Source organism: Ctenocephalides felis, unplaced genomic scaffold, assembly GCF_003426905.1.
Source record: "Ctenocephalides felis isolate EL2017-DRISC unplaced genomic scaffold, ASM342690v1 CF-g0.4_SCAFFOLD_03570, whole genome shotgun sequence".
Classification (NCBI taxonomy): Eukaryota; Metazoa; Arthropoda; class Insecta; order Siphonaptera; family Pulicidae; genus Ctenocephalides; species Ctenocephalides felis.
Window position 1 is genome coordinate 21,266,146 of NW_020539724.1, and position 20,850 is coordinate 21,286,995.

Sequence of the window (20,850 nt, forward strand, 5' to 3'; positions counted from 1 at the left end):
ATAACAATCAAAGTAGTTAATAGAAGTATATACACTGTAAAGCTCGATTAATCTCTTAATTTATAACAAAACAATTGTCTAATTGACTAAATTTTTTTCAGGGTCTGTTATCCGATTCAAATCTCAATACCGATAAGATCTTACCCGTTCGCATAAAGGCACAACTTTTCCATGAACTGATCGAAAATATAAAATTAATACATGATATTGGAAAGCTTCAGGAGCACGAAAAATTTGAAGAATTTGATGATATTGACAGCGATGTTGATCTGGTGAAACAGTGGTACATCAAGAAGATACTTTGTACATATTGAAAGATTACAGGTACATAATATATTAATAAATTCTCATTGAACAGAGACAATATTTTGCTAATAATTTGTTTATGTATATTTGACTAATTTAGTTGTACTTCTGTTTACAATTACTCATTTTATCTCATTTCCAGCAATGTTTCCTACGAAGAATGGCATCGAACGAAATCAAATTTAATTCGAGCCTTGAAGAACACCATCGGTATGAACTGCTGGATTTTGCAAAAAATCGAAGATTTAAACAAAAGTGATAAATTAACAAGTTCTAGTGATAATTTTAGTAGTTTTAACTGTAAGTTTAGTAATTTATTGAAAAAACAAGTGCACGTTTTTGAAAGACATTAAGATGTTGTTGAGATCGACGATGGAAGTTCTTTGCCTCAAATACGTTAGGTAAGTCTAAATATTCTTCAATTTTTTATATAATCAGAAGTTTGGGGATTTTTCACGTTTTAACACTTTAGCACTCATGAGAAAATGTCTTTGTGTATCTATTCTCCGATTTCAACATTCATTGACGATTTCACAAATACATTTAAATCGGGTTAATAGATTTATATTTTACTTTGAAACAATCTATAGGAGTATTGTTCAAAATCGTACCTACACTTGTGTTTAAATAATTGAGAAATTTGCAAATACAACATATAAGAAATATAAAATCAACTTACTATAGTATTTTTATGCAATTTTTTATTCCATAATACCAAATAAAACAAAATATTGTATTTTGTTAAAATAAGTTATTATATAAAACTGTTAAACAGTGCGGATGTCTAAGAAAATAATTTAATTTTTAATTAACAGTAGAGTCTAAAAATTTTCCTTATGTTGAATAGAATTTTTTTATAAACATTAAGAGAAATTTAAAATAATTAGCATACAAAAACTTCGGCTTTGCTTGATTTAGTTTCAATTAATAGAAGACTAAAGAAATTTTGTGCGAGAGAATTTATTAAAAATTTACGATAATTTATATTGTAAATTTTTTGTATTGTCTATGTTTGATAAAACTACTAAGAATACTATAATAAATCAATTGTTTTCTGTAATATTTTAAAAAAGCTAGTAAAAAATGATAAGTATTTTACGTTTCACATTTTATTGAATATCAGTCACTCTTATTGTATTTTATGTATAACAAACTAAAACTAATGCAGTTATCTACTGGTTGTAAGTGGCATGTCTTCTGGGAATTTGCATGATATGTGTGATTATAATAATAATTAATAATCGATCTAATAGATAATATTGATTCAATTTATATACGATCTACCAGTCTACTCTCTACTTACCTAATTGTTTACCTGTCCACCTCTCTACATTTATTCCAGCCTATCTGTCTATTGTTTACCTGTCTATCTATTCATCTGTTTACCTGTCCATCTGTTTACCTGCCTACATGTCCACTTGTTCTCCACATCACCTGTATATCATATTCAGTCTACCAGTCTGTCTACATGCCTCCTCTTCTATATTTTTCACCTGATAACCTGGTTAGCTCTCTACCTGTCTAACAATAAAGACTTCCAACTGTTTGCCTGTTTACTTTTTCTTCTTTCCTACTTCTTGTCTACTCGTTTTTCTGCCCTGTCTATAATAATCCAGATTAATGATTTGTGAATCTTATTTGACCAACAATTCGAAATAAAGGGACCAAATAAAAACTACATTTGGGAAAGGATGTTTAGAAAGTAATTAAAAGTTGAGCAAAGCCTATCAAAATGATAATTACTCTTCTAGAACGCAGTGCATTTATTAAGAAATTCATCATCTATTTAACTGTTTGATGTCTATTCCTTAACCTTTTCTAGTAGATAATTCAGTATTTGGCCATTTTCTTATGAAATTATATTAGATACATTCTAATTGTGATGTCAATATAAATGAGCAATGCTCCGAACATTTGGCTTTACATCATATTGAGATCTATAATTTTAAGTGACTATCAGATATCTCTAGGCTTGATATCAAGCAAAATGGATTTCGAACCCGGAACCAGTGGTGCTAAACCCCACTATGGCCTACTGAGTGTGGTGCATATTCAACTCCAAATTGACCAACGATTCTGGCTCAAGCGTAACTTCAACAAATCTTGAACAATTTAAATTAAAATATAACTGCAAAAATTGAGTTATGTTGCAAATACTGCCTGTTAATTTAAACTAACCAACTTTAAATTATATCATGCGAATAAAATTAAACTTTGTTTATAATTAAGCTGTGCAATATAACAAGTTTCAGTACTTGCTTTTCGTACTTCTTCATTTTTAGAAAAATGATTTCTTAAAAATTTTTTTAAGTTTTGTTGTATTTTACTCCCTTAGGGCAAGTTATAGTAATCGCAAAAAATTTTTTAAATCTTTACGTCTTCTAAGAAAAGGAAGGAAATGCCTTTGATGCATTCTAGACTGGTCTTTTTGTCTGGTTATGCTGGCTCAGTACCGCCCTGGTATAATACCGACTAAAACCTCCGCTTTGCCGTTGCCTCTGGTCCCCACGAAAACCGCCGTTAGGCAATATTTCGTGGAGGGAGGATCTAGAATGTTATCATTCTTACCTTGTGTTGTATTTGTACTCATCTTTCAATGGGCAAAGTCCCCAATCGCCTTTTCTTAGAATGCAGATCAATTAGCACATCTGGATGTATGTGTGTGTATGTATGTATGTGTGCGTGTTGTATCACTCCGATACAACTCCTTCCTCGGAGTGAATCCGAGTGGAGTTGTCTCACAGGATTTGTCATATCCGACTTCCTAAAACTGATACTAAATCTGTTAACATGTGCAATATTTGCTTGAGATTTTTTACTAATACAAGGTTTAGGTCGAAAGAAGTGGTGTTTTTTATCGTCTCACAGCCAGTTTTAGGACTTTTCAGCTATATAATGTCTCAAATTAATACTATTTGTATTCTATATTCTGTATACGATAATGTTTGTCAGTAATGAACTCTTTCAATGTATACAACAAGCTAAAAAATATTAGTATTATATTAAAAACTTTTGCACAATATGATTTGATAATTGCGTAAAATGAGAGTATACTAATCAAACTACCTGATGTATAATAATTCTTGAAAAAGAAATAATAACAGAATGTGAAGTATTATTATTTGTGAAAAATATATACACAAAGATTTGTTCTTATTACATATATAAGGTTCACTGCATATTTTATATGAAAATAAACATATTCAAAGATTACTATATTTTCCTTCAAAAATATTACAAAATTGATTTTTATTCCCAAGTTTTTTGTCAATTTGAGATTGTATGCATATTGAAATGCATAAAATAGTAATTATTTTAATAAAATGAACAAAAATATTTGAACGATTTGTAAACTATTTCAAAGTCTTAATAAATCCTTAGATATGTTAACAACACACATATGTGTCAAGTATTATGTTTCAAAGTTATCGGAGTTGTGGAGTTGTTAAGTGGATATAACTCCTCTCTGAAGCGGAGTCTAATCCTAACCGATTTGGCTTCGGATATGATAAGCCCATTTCTAGTATGTATACATGTGTGTGTGTGTTTTTTCGACGATTTAGGGAACGCGGTTTAACCGATTTGAATAATTCGAAAAACATTTGATTCGTATTGATAAGGAGACTTGCTGATTAGTGTTTAGAAAGATGGCGACAAGTTTTTGGTACGGAAAGTACCAGCAATTTGCCTTTAGGCATGATGCCATGCACCACTAGTTTTTATAATATTTGACGAGTTTTATATGTATTATTATAAACAACGGTGTGAACCGAACCCGAAACGGAACAAAAACCGGAACGAACCGGCTTGTTATACCGAACCATGAACCGGAATCCAGAACGCTTTTTTCTGCTGAGCTAGAACTCGAACCGAACCGAGACAAATACAGAACCGGTTTTTTTAAATTATAGCGGTTTGATAAAAGAAGTTAGCAAAACACTGAAAATAGCGCTCCTGCGTCTCGAAGTTTGGTTACAAAACATATTTAAATCCTGTGTCGACAAAAAACGAAATTATTTTCCGAGCCAAATGTATACAAATACGTCTCGTGCTAATTAATTTTCGGTGAGAATCCTTGTTCGTGTTCATCTCACTTAGACAGGGTGTCCTTTATATATTTTGTAGACTCATCAATATTCATAATGTAGCCGGTCGAAGCTGAACATTAGATACATCAATCAGTATGTCAAGTGGAGCCCCCAGTGCCCCATTCACGTGTAAATAATGTTCGATAATGCTCAAATTGAATTTCGTTCCTCGTGAACGAAGAAGAGGGTTGTAATGTAATGAAAAAATACTCTTTAATCAATAAAAAGTAAATGGTACGAAAAGTTTTTCACGTAAAAAAGTTTATTTAAATGCGAGTCTCGTATTTGGGTCACTAATTCAATCAATTGTGAATCTCGGAGCTGGATTTTGGCTGCGTCATTCTCTTTTAATCAAATAGGATTTATAGTATAATGTAGTATAAATAGAGCTATAATTATGAATGTTAGACGAAAGCAATTAGATATAAAATAATTAACAAATGCTCTTAATTAATTAGGTTTCTGGAGGAAAAGTTTTCGCCAGAAAGTCTTATTTGCTAATTTTGTTTTGTTAGTAACAATTGGAATAAATATGTATGTTAGCCAAAATTTCCTCTTTTGACCGCGTTTTCCTAAAAATGACCGTTTTCAGAAATTTAAGTCATCGACAATCGTTTGAGCCGTTTCTTTATTATTGATTAATCTCAGAAACGTCTGTCTGCGTTTTTGCCAAAAATTTTCCTTTTGTCGATCTTTCCTCAAAAACGGCTGCACCGATTACAAAAATTTAAAAGGCATTTGATGAAACTCGTTAAAAATTTGCGTTGATCGCTTTTGCGTGGCAATCGTCTGAGCCGTTTCTTTATAATTAGTCTCAAAAACGTCTGTCTACATTTTTGCCAAAGTTTCCCTTACCGTCAAAGTTTTCTCAAAAACGGCTGCACCGATATTAAAAGTTTAAAAGCCATTTGATAAAACTCGTTGAGAACTCGCGTTAATTACTTTTGCGCAACAATGGGCTGAGTTTTTTCTTTATAATTAGACTTCTAATTGCCTAACTACATCTTTACCAAACTTTTACTATTTGTCTATATTTTTTCAAAAATTGCTACACCGATTTTCAAAATTTAAAAGCCATTTGATGAAACTAGTTGAGAATTAGCTCTATTACTTTTGCGCGGCAATCGGATGAGCCGTTTCTTTATAATTAGTCTGAAAAACGCCTGTTTACGTTTTTTCCAAAAAATCTTGAACCGATTTTGAAAGATTAGCTGGACCGTTTCTTTGTATTAAATGTTGAGTTGTTTTTTGTCAATTATAATGAAATTAAAAAAAGATCATTTTTTATCATTCTAGAACATTAAATGCTTCAATGTGATTTCATTATAAAAACTCATTCAAGTTTGGATTAATGAGCGAACTTCTTAGAACATACGCTGGGCATATGTTATTATTTTTTTGTGAAATGCGGAAATTTCATTTACAACATTAATAGTTCAACAAATTAACTTTGTAATTACAATTTTAAAAGTTGCTCAATCTCAATTCATATCAAAACTTTTATTTTCACACATCGGGTTGTTCGTGGAACATGCCTTAAGGCAAAATATAACCAGATTCATTCTACAGTTGTATTTAGAGTATTTTTTAATTTTGACATCTTGTCTTACATTTATAGTTTTTATCTTATTCAAGTAATATAAAAATATAGCTAAAATTTTCAGATAAATCTCATAAATTAATTATTTACAAAACATAATTAATTTCCAAATACCTGAAATATAATTTGGACTCATAAAATAAATCCATCACGAAGAAAGCTCTCACATAAACACATAAATGTTTATGAATGCTCATTTATGAGTATTATTACTTCTACAAATTACTCTTTTCCCGATTCAAATACTCTTTGTAAAGGACCAATAACAATTCGGAAACTTTTTTCCATCTCATTATTAAACCACCTTTCTATTTTGCAAGATACTTTTGCGGCAATGGGAACTAATACAAACAATTTCTCCCGTAAGAATAAGAAGTTATCAAACATTTTTTTCTTGTTTATTAGATTTGATATTAATATAGGTATTTGTCATGATGATATTCTAGAAAGTTTATACATCTCTTTGGAATTATATGCATAAAAGTTAGACTAAACTTCGGAAAGCATTTGGTGGAATAATTTCAGCATCCCCATGAGACTGGTAATGGGATAATTAGAAGAGTGGGAAATATGATCTATAGAAAGATGAGATTCTTATGGTTTTCATTCTTGATGATGCATCCAGATATTACTTCAATAATTGACTTATAATCATCTTCTAGTAATTGGTAATACCATGTACTGATTATGTTAAACACCTAGGTATGCATCTAAATTGCAGACTAACATGGAAACACCACATCATAACAAAAATCAAAACTATCAAATCCAGAGTTAAGGAACTTGTCTTGGTCTTTTCGGACTTAATCCAATATTAGCACTCGAAAACAAAATCTTGATTTATAAAACAATAAGAATTCCAATCTGGTCATATGGTATAGAGATTTGGGGCTGCTCTACCAAATCTAATATGGCATTGGTGTAGCGGACCAAATAAAAACTACTTAGAATGATGACAGATGCACCTTGGTACGTGAGCAATAAAACTCTTCATGATGATCTGATTGTGCTATATATTGAAGACTTTTTAAAAAAAGATCCAAAAATCATCATCACAAATTAGAAAATTACCACAATTCACTCGTTCCTCTGCTGTTCTATACACTAGAAGTAAGAAGATTAAGAAAATTATGGCCAATTATATTTGATCCAGTAAAATTGCATCTAATAGTAAATACCCACTGGGGTAACTACTATCTCTAATTAGATTTAATTAATGTCAATCAAAATAACTCATGGAATGCAACTAATGCTCATGGCATCGTGCCTTAAGGAAAATTGCTGGAACTTCTCGTACCAAAAATATTTTTTTAATGAAGATTTAATTCTAAAGATTCAAAAAAGTATTTGTTTTAGACTTTGAAAATATTAGATTTTTGAGAATTGAAATTTTTGTACAATTTTGACCTCTGTGAAAAATGTGATTTTTTTTATATTTTGAAATATTTTAGAAGTGTTTTTAGAATATCGATGCGTTAGCGCTACCTAGAAACGAAATAGCAAAGCGCGTAAGCGCTGCGTCGCAGTCTAACGGTTAAATTTTGGTACGGAACCCATAGAAATGTGAACAAAACTTGCTCTTATTATTAAATTTAGCAGTACATCAATTTACCAGTGTAGCAACTCACCTTTATATCAATTTACCAGTCTACCAATTTGCTTATCAACCTGTTTATCAATATACTATTTTACCTGTCAACCAATATACCTGTTTACCACTTTACCTGCCATCTAGTTCTATAACTCTACCAACTAACCTGTTTACCGGTTTACCTGTCATCCTGTTCTACATGTCTACCAATTATTCTGCCTACATATAAAATATCTGAAAATTTGATGTGTAAATGTCTAATGATCATTTTTGACCGCCAAATGACATTATTTTAAATTTTTCATTGAATCTCGAAAATCGCAAGATCTGCCTTCTCGAAAATTTTACCAGTTCTTCATTTCGACAGTGCAAATAAAATGTTTGATCATTCAAATCGGACGCTCTGCTCTCTCAAAAAGTAAAAAACTATTTTTCGCACTTTTTGCTACGTGTTTTTGAAACGGTTGGACCTGCCTTTACCAAAAACTAATCAGTACGTCTCTTTATTAATAAGAATCGAATGTTTTTTTAATTATTCAAATCGGTTGATCCGTGTTCCTGAAATCGTCCACAAAAATTTGTAACTGAACATACATCTTTTTTTGAGGTACGCCAAAGTGTTCAGAAACATCTGAAACGTAAAGGTATATAAAAAAAGAATATTTTTTTAATTTTTTGCGATTACTATAACTTACCCTACGAAAAGTTAAAAATTTTTAAAAAATCTTCTAGTAATTATGAATCAAATTTTTTACTATTTATCAAAAACAAATATGTTTTAGTCTGTCTAATTTTCTTTGGAGAATGTTTTTTTAAATCCGTTTCTGGAACATCGATAAATTGTTGTACGTACGCTCTCAATTCAATTTTATTTCTTTAAATGATAAATCTCAAGAGTTCAAGACTAATTTTCTAAAGCATTTGATCGAACCTTTACGAAATGGCATTCCAAATAAATGTTTTCATGACGAGAAATTTCTACATTTGAATAGCATCGTGACTGCGGAGGCATTTAAGAAATAGATTCTTAAATTATATGCTTTGATGGAAAATACACATTTGTCTTATATATTTAACTGAAATTAAATCTTGTTTTTAAGACAGTAGTGTTTTGAATCATTTATTTTATCAATCTATTTTTATATTTATCGCAAATTATTTTTTTTTCAGATATTTCCGAAGAAGCTCCTGAACGAATGCTGACCGTATTTGTAGACTCGGATAATACTCATCTTAAGGAATCTCAAACTCGCTCATATATTACTCAAATAGAACGAGAAAATTATATTGAATTAAAAAATAAACTAGTCAAAAGATTACCTACCGATAATGTTATGTTGTTTAGGTAAGTAATTCAATATTATAATTATTACTTTATAATTGGATTAGCCTACAAGTGATAATATTTAGCCAAAAACCTCTTGTTTTAGTTTTTCAACTCTATTCAAATTTATTTAGAATTGCATACTCATGCATAGTTATTAGAGTAGTTTTTTTGCTCTAATCAATGTCGAATAAAATCATATTTTATTTTGAAATTATTATTTATTACATGTTAATTTTCAATTTTATAGCCAAGAAGATGATCTGGATACGTACCAATTCAAATCGACAATTATTGATAGATTGAAAAAGTCAATTGATAAATCTATTGGTGATAATCCATTGGAAAAAGGAAAAATGAAAACTCTTCCTGTAAGCATCTTTAAATTATAAAACCAATTCCTGTCCGAAATAAACTTTAAATTGAATTATTGGATTAATTTATTTTTTGCTGAGACATTATTAAATTTTTAATTTAATTTCTCAGGAAATTTTGCAAGAACATACTAGTCATCTAACAATATTAAGGGAACACATGCTGCTGTACCAGCTGGTTGATAGAAAATATTTAGAATTCATTAGAAAAAGGATAACTTTCATACATTCGAAAGCAGAAAGTTCCAGCAGGAAAGATCCCAGCGCCAAGAAAGATAGTTTAAGAAACGAACCAATATTTATCAAAGGATCTCAAGGTGTCGGTAAAACGACTTTGCTGTATGATGCTTATACGAGTTGTACACAATGGTAAGATAATTGTAATAAACTTTGTGCATATATTTTTAAAAGGTGTTTTAAATTTATTATTTTTTGTTTAGGTTTACATGTCCAGTAACAAGGATAGCTCGAACAGCCCGTGCTACTCCAAGATCCTGCAGAGTTTTAGAATTCTTCCGTGTTTTGTGCCAACAATTGTCATTTGTTCTTGCTTTACCTCAGGGACATCTTCCGAAAGATGCAGGATTTGATCCTCGATATGTCAGTAAATGGTTTAAGGACATCATAAGGTGTTGTGGTGAACGAGATGAGGTAAGAGGACGGTACATAATAGTAGACATAGATAGTAGAGTAGTCTGAGATTTGAGTATAGGAAATAATTATTTTGGATTGGTTGGAAAGTACTTTTGCTCAAAGACTTACCAAGCTATCCAAGTTGTGATAGTCAGATGGATTTACTACATAAATTAATTGCACATCAATGTTATTTGACGATTTATTGCATCAATAATTTTTATCCTGCAGGATGCATCATCATACTTTGTCGCGTTTTAAAGGCATGAAAGAGTTTTTATTCAAATGTTACAATAGTTCTAAAGATAGATATTGGATGAAACACGTTTATTACTTTTTGAATTTTGTTTTATATTTCAGGTCTTTATAATCTTCATAGATGATCTGCACAAATTGTTGGGAATGAATCACCATGAAATGAACATGTATATGCCTGCCATTTATCCACGAAACGTTTTTGTCATCTTCACTGTAGCTACTAACGATGAACCTGGTTTTAACAAAGTTGGTTCAGTATTGAACCCATCTCAAAGTGAACAGAAATTAATGAAGAGTGACTCATTAAAAACTGATGATAAAACTAATTCTCCTTTTTCTACCAATTCCAACGACCAAGGCATGAAGATCTCATCCAGTGAACAAAATTTACGCGAACAAAATGCACCATTAAATCGCGAGCAACCTTCACAACAAAGTATAAGAAAACGTTTGCATAAACAAATGAGTGAACAAGAAGTTATATTAAGTGACCAGCAACATGGATTGAATAAAAGTTCAAGTGAGCATAATATAAATGAACAGTTATTGATCAGTAAACGCGAACCAGGAGCTGGTGATCATCAGCATAGCAATATTTACAAAAGCCTGCAGAGTGTCAACAACTGCATAGAGTTAACTCATAGTGTGGCTATCAGAAGATGCGAAAATTGTTTGGCTGAATATATGCATAAAACTTTGGTAGATGAAGAACAAGAAAATCTGAAAAATTCAGGTGGTTCTGAAAAGAGTGGTACCACAGAGGAAAAGAACGATAAAGTCAATGATAATGGTAATTCTCATCAAAAAGTATTTGAATACTGTGGAAACTTCCTAGCAAAACGAAATTCTACTGATCTTTTCAAGAAAATTGTGAAGATATCACTAGTTATTTGAAGCATTACTATCAACCTAAATCCCACCAGGACCACACGACTTCATTATGCTGCACTTTGAAACACAATTCAGTTGATGATCATCCCAACAAGGAAGATCCAGATAATCATTTTAAATCCCAACAAATAACGATCAAAAATACTACGACATTTTCGCAGCATTTAGAAAACCGGTTAAACAAACTTCAAGATATGTTCGGAATGGAACCGGTTGCACAATTTTGTCGATATATTTGTTGCACAGAATTCGGTTTAACAGAGAGCGAATGTCTGGAGCTCCTGGTGCCGATTGAGAAAGATGATTCAATTCATGATGAGCCGATTGGATGCCGATTTGAAGAAAAAGGAGAGTTTAATTTCAGGACTTTTCGTGCTGTTAAGGAAGCTTTTGGTAAGTTTATACTAAGTAATACAATATTGTTTCAAATAATTTACATTAATACGAGTATCTTGAACAGGCGAATTGATTTTGGACAAATACTTGACTGGTAAAATTGTACTCCAATGGCGACATCAGCAGATGGGCGTGATAGTAAGACGAAAATTTTTAACAAGGGATGTTCAGAAACAAACTCATATTCAGGTGGTTAAATGGATAAATTACATATATAATATCATATATTCAATAAGCAATGTTTAAAACTATGTCGTAGGTCGCCAATTTATTTTTGAATGAAGATGAACCAGAAGCTTTAGATGAGGCAGATGATAGTTCTCAAGGTACGACTAAGTTCTAATTAAATTACTCTAACTCTCTGCACTTAATATAAGTTGTATGAATGAAAGGTTTTCAAATTAAAAAATGAATGAACAATGAATACAAAAAATGTAAAATAAAAAATGTTAAGGACACGTATTGATAAGTTTAGCGCGACAATTTTGCCAAACCGATTTCATATAATTAGCACATAGGAGTAAAAAATTTTGTCTGCGTTTTTGCCAAACTGTACCGATTTTGAAGATTCAGAAACCATTTGAAAAATTTGAGTTAGTAATCATGCTGATTAATTTTTGGTAATGATCGGCAGAGTCCTATCTGCTCCATACGCGATCCTACGATTACTAGTTTTTTTTTGCTTTAATATTAATTAAAATTAATTAGTAAATGAACCGCGGAAATAGCAGATTTTTTTTCATTATATAATTAATTGTGATATGAGTAGACTTTATGTTTAATCTTTTTTGTTCAGATAATCCGGCAACCACGACAACTTACAATCTCCGACATGTGGAGGAATATTGGACTCAACTTCTTCGAGCTGGTTCACTGGATCGCCTGAAGAAAACTTGTTGTTGTAACTTCGATTTTCTTTTAGCATCGGTAAGTTGTTATATCAGTTTTAATTTGTAGTATTTATCATTTATGTAAGTTACAAACTAAATTTGAAATTGATATTTGTTAGGTTCAAATGGTGTCTATCAGTTACTTACGGTGTTTGTTGGAAGAAATTCGAGATTTTATTTTAGATCGGGATATCGAAATCGTGTATTACATTATTCAAAAATCTTCTGATACATTAACAAGAGATCCAACACAGTTGGCAGCTCAGGTAAATAATTTATTCACGTAATAACAAATGTACTTAAATTTATTTCTTTGAATTATATATAATAATGATTTAAATCTAATGTATTCCAGATGATAAGTTGGCTGAAACGTATCACAGACATTGAAGATCCACTTATTGCTGCATCCAAGGATATTCTAGGATTACCTTCATCGGCAGTTTCTAATAATCAGTTGAATTCTCCAAATACTCCAAAAGATGTTTCCAAAGGGTCAGAAGGCGACGCAAAGAACAATGTTCTGAATCAGTTGATGACGTCTTCGATGGCTTGGAGTGATGGTTTTACATCGCCTCTGCTCGTCCCTTTGAACTCTTGGTGAGAATTATTTTCAAAATTATATAAAAGGATACTTCTTGAAAAGTTACAATTGCGTACAATTTGTACCCCATGAAACTCCTTAATGAAAATGAGTTTTACGGGTTGCAACTTTAGCATTATTCCAGATCTTCAAAAAATGTTAAAGAAGATGATAATTTGAACTATAACTTATGTATGTTTTTACGTCAACTCGTCCTAGGTTCATATATAATTATTGTGGCATTTCGTAGCTCGATTTCCGATTTTTTTTTTTCAAATAAGTAATTGTTAGACAATTAATGATAGTTTTGTTGAAAATCTTACTAGGGTCTTGGTAATTTATGTTTCTGGTTATTTCGAATTTCATTCGCTATACTATATTTTACTAACCTTATAAAATCCTTGCAATGATATCTATTATAGCATTGCGTTTTGTATTTTATAATTGCTGAAGTTTAAAATTATTACTAAATTTGTTTTATTAATTTCAGGTTGCCTCCGCCGATTTCTGAACATATAAAACATATGACTGTCCGCCAAAGTGTGAATCTGCTGCGAATTACTCCTGGTTCTCAACACTTGGTCGTGGCCTGCGCCAATAAATCTCACCTGGAATTATATCACATAATGAGCAACAGACTGGTTCATGTTTTTACAGGTAAATCATATATGGTTAAATAATTCCAATTCATTATTTTAATTGCCGAAAATTATCGGTGCAGCGGGTTAATTATTTATATATCATATTTATATTTACAAGGAAACATACCTGACTATCATGAACATTTTTTTTAATATGAATTTATTTGGCTTTATAAATTAGATATTTACATGATTTACATAATTGCAATTCATAGGTTAAATAATGAATAGTAATGTTTTATATTTATTTATTATACGTGGATATTAATTAATTTTTAAATTTGAAATCGTTAATTTTACATTAGTTGTTGAATGCTTCAACAGCATTTTTTCTTAAGCTTAAGAAATTATAGGACTTGCTTGTCTCTCTTTATATTAAATAGAGAATTTTTCATAAACTATTATGTAGAATAAATTATGAAACTTTTAATTAAATGATATAAACTAATTTTATATCTACCTATATTTACAAGGTTTATAAGAATGTTCTATTGCATTCAATTTTGTGAAAATTGACCAGTTTTCATGATCAAATAGTAAGTGATTTCAATATTCTGCACTTGCCATGTGTGCTTAATTATTTATCAAATTTATCAATATAATTGTTTGTGTTCATATTTTAAATATTGGTATAAAATTTATATTTTTAAGGTCACAGTGGTCCTGTAACTTGCATGGATATAACCAAGGGTTCTCAATATTTATTGACTGGTTCTGAAGATACAACTGTTATAATTTGGGATCTCAAAGAACTGAGATTGCGGTTTCGTATTTTGTAAGTAAATTAGTATTTTTTAACTCATTAAAGCATGTTATTACTAAAACTCGAACTATATAATAAGTGCAATAAATTGATTGGATATACAAGTGCAACGAAGAGTTTGTCATTCTTCACACGTTTTTTTTGTCTTTTATTTGCGTTTTAACATTCATATTGCCGTTTTTTTATAATTAAATATTTGAAAATTGGCATCGCTGCTGCATGATTTCAGGTTCAGTGAGCTTGAACTCGCGAACTCGTCTACACTGCGTTAACCCATTACGCCATGGAACATCCTCAAGAACAATTTAAAAAAAATATTTGAAATTAGAATCATACATATTAAGATATATCAAATTTTTTGGTCATTGGGGCACGTTAATTGTAATTCTTTTTCTATGAGAAACTTTGCTAAAAAAATTTAGGGTGAAAGTATATCTGATTGTTTTATAAAATGATATTTAAATATATGGAGAAAAAGCTTTATAGATAATTTCGTAGACTTCAAATTCACTTCCATGGTACGGTTTCTTCGGCAAAGTTTCTTGAAATGGATTTATTGGGCCAGAATCAAAACATAACTCATCGGTGAACTTGATTGTTATATTTATAGCAATTTTATTTCTATTTATACTATTATTAATGCCATTATTTCTATCCATATTTCAGTGAGCACATAGCGCCAATTTTAAGCGTTTGCTGCGCCTTCGATTCGGAAGTAATAAGTGCAGGCGACGACTCCAGTATTATTGTGACGTCACTTGTCGATGGAACCACCGTAAGTCCATTCTAACAATCTACAATTCGTTTAATCCAAAATTTTATAATAAACACGGTATAATTTAATTTTATAAATAGCATTAAAGTGTTAACCTGTAAATTAATCTAATATGAGTTATTTTATTAGTTGCGCACTTGGTCCACTCTATATTCTGATTTATTGTTACCCCCATTAAACTGAACTAAACCTATTAAAATTTAAGTATTAATAAAATCGATTTATGTTATATATTAATTTTATACGGCTTGTTGCTATAATAAAATTTATGGATTTTAATAACACGGTTATAGCTGCACTTTTGTTATTGTATATAAAATGAAATTTAATTTGTTATTGAAGTAATAAATTCTCAGTTATTAGGATTAGGAGTAGCATAAATTGTATCAGCTAGAAGTGTTTGTTGATATTAATACAATATTATATTCACGGTTGTTAAATGAATTGTATATTGTATTATGAAATTAAATTAAAGATTATACAAAAATATTATCTAGTCTTTAAAATGTTCTGCAATAAATGTTTTAACTAACTTTGGGGAATATTAAATGAGTATAGTTGTGATGCTCTTAATTTTTATGGTAAAGTATACTTTTAGATATGATAATTTGGTTTACTTAACACTTTAGGGGTTTAACAAATTGTTAAGCAATATTAGTGTGTCGAATTAGATAAATTTTATTATGTGTTGTGCGTTTTTAACTATCTAACGCCATTTTTAACTACTCTGCCTATAAATATATATGCATAAATGACTTTGCTATTTCTTGGTGCATTTTAAATTTTAAATTTGCTTTCTTAAAATTATTTTTGTGATTAGTAACTAATATAAAATATTTTATGCTAGGGTATTTAACTCTATAAATCATTCCTCGATTTCAATTCTATATGTTGGTTTATTTTCAGATTACCAAGATAGATCATCATAGAGGTCCTGTGACAGCACTGGTTGTGGATAAGGAGCAGGATATATTATTGTCATCTAGTCAGGACACGACAATATGCATCTGGGCTTTGACTGATTTTGAATTGCTCAATTGTATTAAAATGCAGGATAGCGTTTTATCACTGGACATCAGCGGAGATAATGTGAGTAGAAATTGGCAAAGATAAAATGATTAATTTTAGGAACGTGAGTGGAAAGGTCTGTAATTGTCTAAAATTAATAGAAGTAGAAGTTTGCACATAGAAATAAATTGATTGTAGTAATAATTGAACGTTGAATGCAAAATTAATTCCAATTTTATATACAAATTCAGTCACAAAAATGAAACAGCATTCATTGGAATGATAAATTTTATTTCATTTTTGTTTCGATTTATGAGAATTCTCATAAGTTTGTTATATTATTTCACTTCAAATCTTCAAATATTTGTATATTATTTCAACATCAGTTTCAGAACAATTTAATAATTAATAATTCAAAATGTTCGCCAGCCTCGGTCTAATGGTGGATTACCTACTAACATTCAACAATTTGTAGACAACCTTGGTTCCAAATGGCCAGATATGCCTGTGGTTAGGATTAATTATTTACGTGGGATGAGCCATATAGACCAATGTTGGTAAAACTATATAGGCTCTATCTAGAAATGTTCAATTTTTATACCCAGCCGATATCGGCTTCAAATTTGACCAATGTAGATTGTATATTGCTCTTAGATTCAGCCTACATTAATTACTACTACGTTTCTACTACGTATCTATTATTGCAATTATGAATAATAAATAATTCATGATGAACAATTTTATAAATTTCATTAGGTATTTTTGCTGGCACACTGTAAAGATAATGGTCTTTATGTGAGATCGTTGGTAACAGGAACAGAGCTGCATAAATTGGAGGATGCGCATTCAGAGGTACTTTATATAGTTATTATATTAAAAATAATTATTATAATAAAGATTAATATGATAATATTTATGCCCTATACCCAAGGGTAGATTCATAATATTTTATATGCTCGTATAAAACCATATAAAATAATTTATAATATAGTAACTGGAGTATAATCATAAATATTCATCCAATGGATAGTCAAGCTTATAGTCTAATAAAGTGTTTTGTGAAAAACGTCCGGTATGTTGGTGATCTTAGTTCAGCAATTTCTAAATTTAATTTTTAATCCAAAAATGTCTGCAAATTATAAATAGCTATAAATTTCAAATTATTAAATCATTTCTAAATCATAATTCAATTTCCAGATCCAATGCATCTCTATTGCCAATGACAACAGACGCGCCGTTGTCGGTTGCGCAGACGGATCAGTCCTGGTATATGAATTGCATTCTGGAAAATTGCTCAAAATGTACAGAAATAAAAAGAATTACTTCAAAAGTTATATTCACAAAAGCCATCAAGTCATTGATACAAGTATATATGTTGAGGATAGATTAAAAGACACTGCGTATTTGCATATGAAACTACATGATAATAAAGATCTCGATAGTAAGACATATACGAGCATATGCATATGCGAGAGCGATGATTTTTTAATTGTTGGAGGTAAGTTTTTATAATTATAGAAAGCACACTATTTAATAGTAAACTCCACACGACTTGGGTTTTAATAAGCCAATAATACAAGCAGATGATATTTAACTTTATGTACACTGTTGAATGTAGTATATGTATATCTAAATAAAGTTTGGATGATTTTTTCTTTCTAACTTCGTATTTCTTTTCAGTTGGAGATCAAGTCGAAGTATATTCCTTCAGAGATGAAGGCGAAACAAATATAAATTCTCAGTGTTTCACAAAGAATCTCAAGAAGTCAATGAGACACAGAAGACCCAGAATTCCGAATACGTCATCATCTACAAGTGACGTCACCTGCATAAGTGACGTAACACGAGATGATCAATTCTTTGCTGAAGGCGACTCCAATGGCGACGTTACAGTCTGGTCCTTGGTCACTTCCTCAGTTAACAATGTGTTTTCGTATTCAGTTGACAACGGAAAAACTTCAGGTAAACTTGGAGAATAAGGATATATTCATTTAGAAACATATGAAACGATTTTCTAATACGATATACGTTGAAAGACAATTGAAAAAGGCAATTAAATGCAAAAGCGCTCAATGTCCTCCTCTATCTTTTGTCCTCCAGAATTTGTAAATTGTAGGATTTGGGTTCTGTTTTACTGATATCGTTCTATTTACTTCATTTCACTTTTGTATTCATTAATATTCTAATTGTAATTGTAAATAAATTGTAATTAACTACTATATTTATTACAGGGACTGGTAAATCATCATCGAGCTCTGATAAGACAATCGGCGCCGAAAAAGACAAATTTGCCATTGGAAAATCGTTGTCAGGTTCCTCTGATAAATTCGTGACCAGCCTGAGTAGCTCACATGGTGGTGGTGATTCTTGTGTAACTTGCGTCACGGTGTCACCTGATGTCACATTTGTTACGGCTGGTTTCCTGAACGGTGACATCATCAGTTGGAAGATAACGGACTCATCGCGGATAAGCATATTCAGAGTAAGATAAAATTAAAATTCATTTATCGTTGCTATTGTTTTTGCATTCAGAGATTTATTTGTAAACATTTCGAATAATTTATAAAAATATGCGACGTTTTTAGAATTCAATTTAGATTCAATAAAAAGAGTGCGCGTAAGGTTCACACGCGATTGAAGTAAAACTTATTTGCTACTGTACAAGATGGTATTTAAGTAAAAATAAATACATCATATAACAATTTTGAATAGTGTTTATTAGTAATATGGTAACACTCGTGATGCACACATTTATTAGTGTCAACCATTATAAACATTTATATAATGATAAATTATAAATCATATATTTATAATTGCATTAAAAATATGTATAATATTTAAAAATAATAATGTAATTAAAGTCATACTTCAAATATGACATGATCGGTATGCCATTGTATTAGCATTAAGAAATGAACCTTCAGTAGAGAAATGAAGTGATTGCAGATTAATAAATTTTATAATATTTGTTCACACAGTGGATTATGTTAAACAACGCCGAAACAAATACTTTTCGCAACTTCACTCATCATGTAATTGTGTTTGAAGAACTTCATGTAATTAAAATTAACATACATTCATTGATTGCTTGTATTTTTTTTTACTTTTTCGCTGGCGATATAATCTTATTCTTTGAACAGCTGTAACATATAACTAGTTAAAAAAATATTTTCCATTTTAATAACTTCAAAGAAATATAGAAACTACGAATAATATAGAAATAATTTCTAATCAATAAACTTACGTTTAGTACACGGCACAAATGATTAATTTGTTTCATTATTTTCAAAGAACAGGGCAAAATATTCTTCTGATTCAGGCATTTTTTATTAAATCAAGATTTGTACTACGATGTAACTTTAAAATGTTTATTTATCTATGCCGATTTCCTTTTTGATATCGGTACGCATACAACGTTGATGCCGGTATGCTTACAACCACAGATCTCTATTCACAAACACGACGGCAAATCACATTCGACCCGTATTGAAATGATTTCATCGTGAGCGAATGACGAACAGTTCGGGCGTAACGAACTTCCGTTGCATTTGTACGAATTTACATCCTAGTCCCGCCTAAAGAAGTTTTACTTCAAAAATCTTTTAAATAATGAAGAATGAACAAATATCTCAATATATTTATATTATATATTAACTAATATGCTTAATTTGCGAAAATTAGAAATTGTGAAAGTTTGAATCAAAAATTGCAGTCAATTTTTTCTACTTTTTTCATTAGTAATAGAATCACATTGCGGAACAAGTAAAAATATGGTATAATAAAACACGAAAATTTTATACAGTTTTAAAACGAACTATTATTTTCCAGGGTCATAAGGCACCAATATCCTGCGTCAGAGTACTCTGGGACAACAAAAAGATAATTTCTGGCGGCGGCAAAGGTGAAGAATTGGTAATTTGTGGTGGGTGGATTCAGCGACTCCTATCAGAGTTACAATGCACCATCTGAACTTGTAGATGTCACCAAAAATATGAGATACATTGTAAGTATTGATAGTTCAATGTTTCAACTTTTCTCATGATACTATCTTGGGTAGGAAGGCCATCATCTTTTCGAGTTTTCCTTAGAATAAATTTTCCAAAAGTTAACTTTCTTGCAGTAAACGCAAATATTTCCAATTTAAATTTCAAGAAAAAATACTATAAATTAGTTTGAAACCGGATAAATAAACCCAACCAGTTTACTAGCTCTGTCCAACACCTATTATCAAATTTTTCATCCAAATCTACAAGGTATTTTACCAAAATCAAAGATGATATTGTAGAATGATCTACTGTAAGAAGACATTCCTACTTAATTAATATGTGATATTTTTACTAGATGTGCACGAACTTCGACTGCAGTTTGACCATACTGTCCCTAAATGCTTCCGAAGGAGATTCGAATCATTCCAATTCCGGAAAATCGAATGATGTCAAATACTGCGTTACCCACAGTGACGTCATTGAGTGCTTTTCACCAAGTCATTGTGGACGTTACGTGGTGACAGGATCTCGCGATGCCTCGCTGAAGGTCTGGCAGACTGATGGAGGAAAACTTGCTCAGGTATTACAAAAAAAATAGAAGATTCACTGGTCAAGTAAAAATTCCAATATATACAGGGTTTCTCAGGACTCGAAGTCAAACCGAAACAGGGTGATAGTATTAATAGTACTGGAATTTTAGAAACCCATAAATTGTCGTATTCTTTTGTAAAAAAAAATCCTAA

The 20,850-nt window shown here is 30.6% G+C and overlaps 1 protein-coding gene across 1 annotated transcript in view; it reads left to right on the forward strand.

The window, feature by feature from the left end:
• Window positions 1-20,850, forward strand: part of LOC113383572 — a 29,045-nt gene that overhangs the window by 5,985 nt on the left and 2,210 nt on the right. The window contains exons 2-25 of the mRNA XM_026621829.1: window positions 102-283; window positions 449-606; window positions 8,756-8,930; window positions 9,160-9,280; window positions 9,396-9,652; window positions 9,724-9,934; window positions 10,277-10,964; window positions 11,039-11,458; window positions 11,526-11,650; window positions 11,721-11,787; window positions 12,258-12,388; window positions 12,471-12,617; window positions 12,707-12,725; window positions 12,834-12,951; window positions 13,425-13,591; window positions 14,227-14,350; window positions 15,005-15,113; window positions 16,020-16,202; window positions 16,878-16,973; window positions 17,319-17,619; window positions 17,802-18,083; window positions 18,353-18,603; window positions 19,950-20,033; window positions 20,463-20,687. Of these exons, the coding sequence (XP_026477614.1) occupies window positions 102-283; window positions 449-606; window positions 8,756-8,930; window positions 9,160-9,280; window positions 9,396-9,652; window positions 9,724-9,934; window positions 10,277-10,964; window positions 11,039-11,458; window positions 11,526-11,650; window positions 11,721-11,787; window positions 12,258-12,388; window positions 12,471-12,617; window positions 12,707-12,725; window positions 12,834-12,951; window positions 13,425-13,591; window positions 14,227-14,350; window positions 15,005-15,113; window positions 16,020-16,202; window positions 16,878-16,973; window positions 17,319-17,619; window positions 17,802-18,083; window positions 18,353-18,603; window positions 19,950-20,033; window positions 20,463-20,687 (4,641 nt within the window). The remainder of the gene's footprint in view (window positions 1-101; window positions 284-448; window positions 607-8,755; window positions 8,931-9,159; window positions 9,281-9,395; window positions 9,653-9,723; window positions 9,935-10,276; window positions 10,965-11,038; window positions 11,459-11,525; window positions 11,651-11,720; window positions 11,788-12,257; window positions 12,389-12,470; window positions 12,618-12,706; window positions 12,726-12,833; window positions 12,952-13,424; window positions 13,592-14,226; window positions 14,351-15,004; window positions 15,114-16,019; window positions 16,203-16,877; window positions 16,974-17,318; window positions 17,620-17,801; window positions 18,084-18,352; window positions 18,604-19,949; window positions 20,034-20,462; window positions 20,688-20,850) is intronic.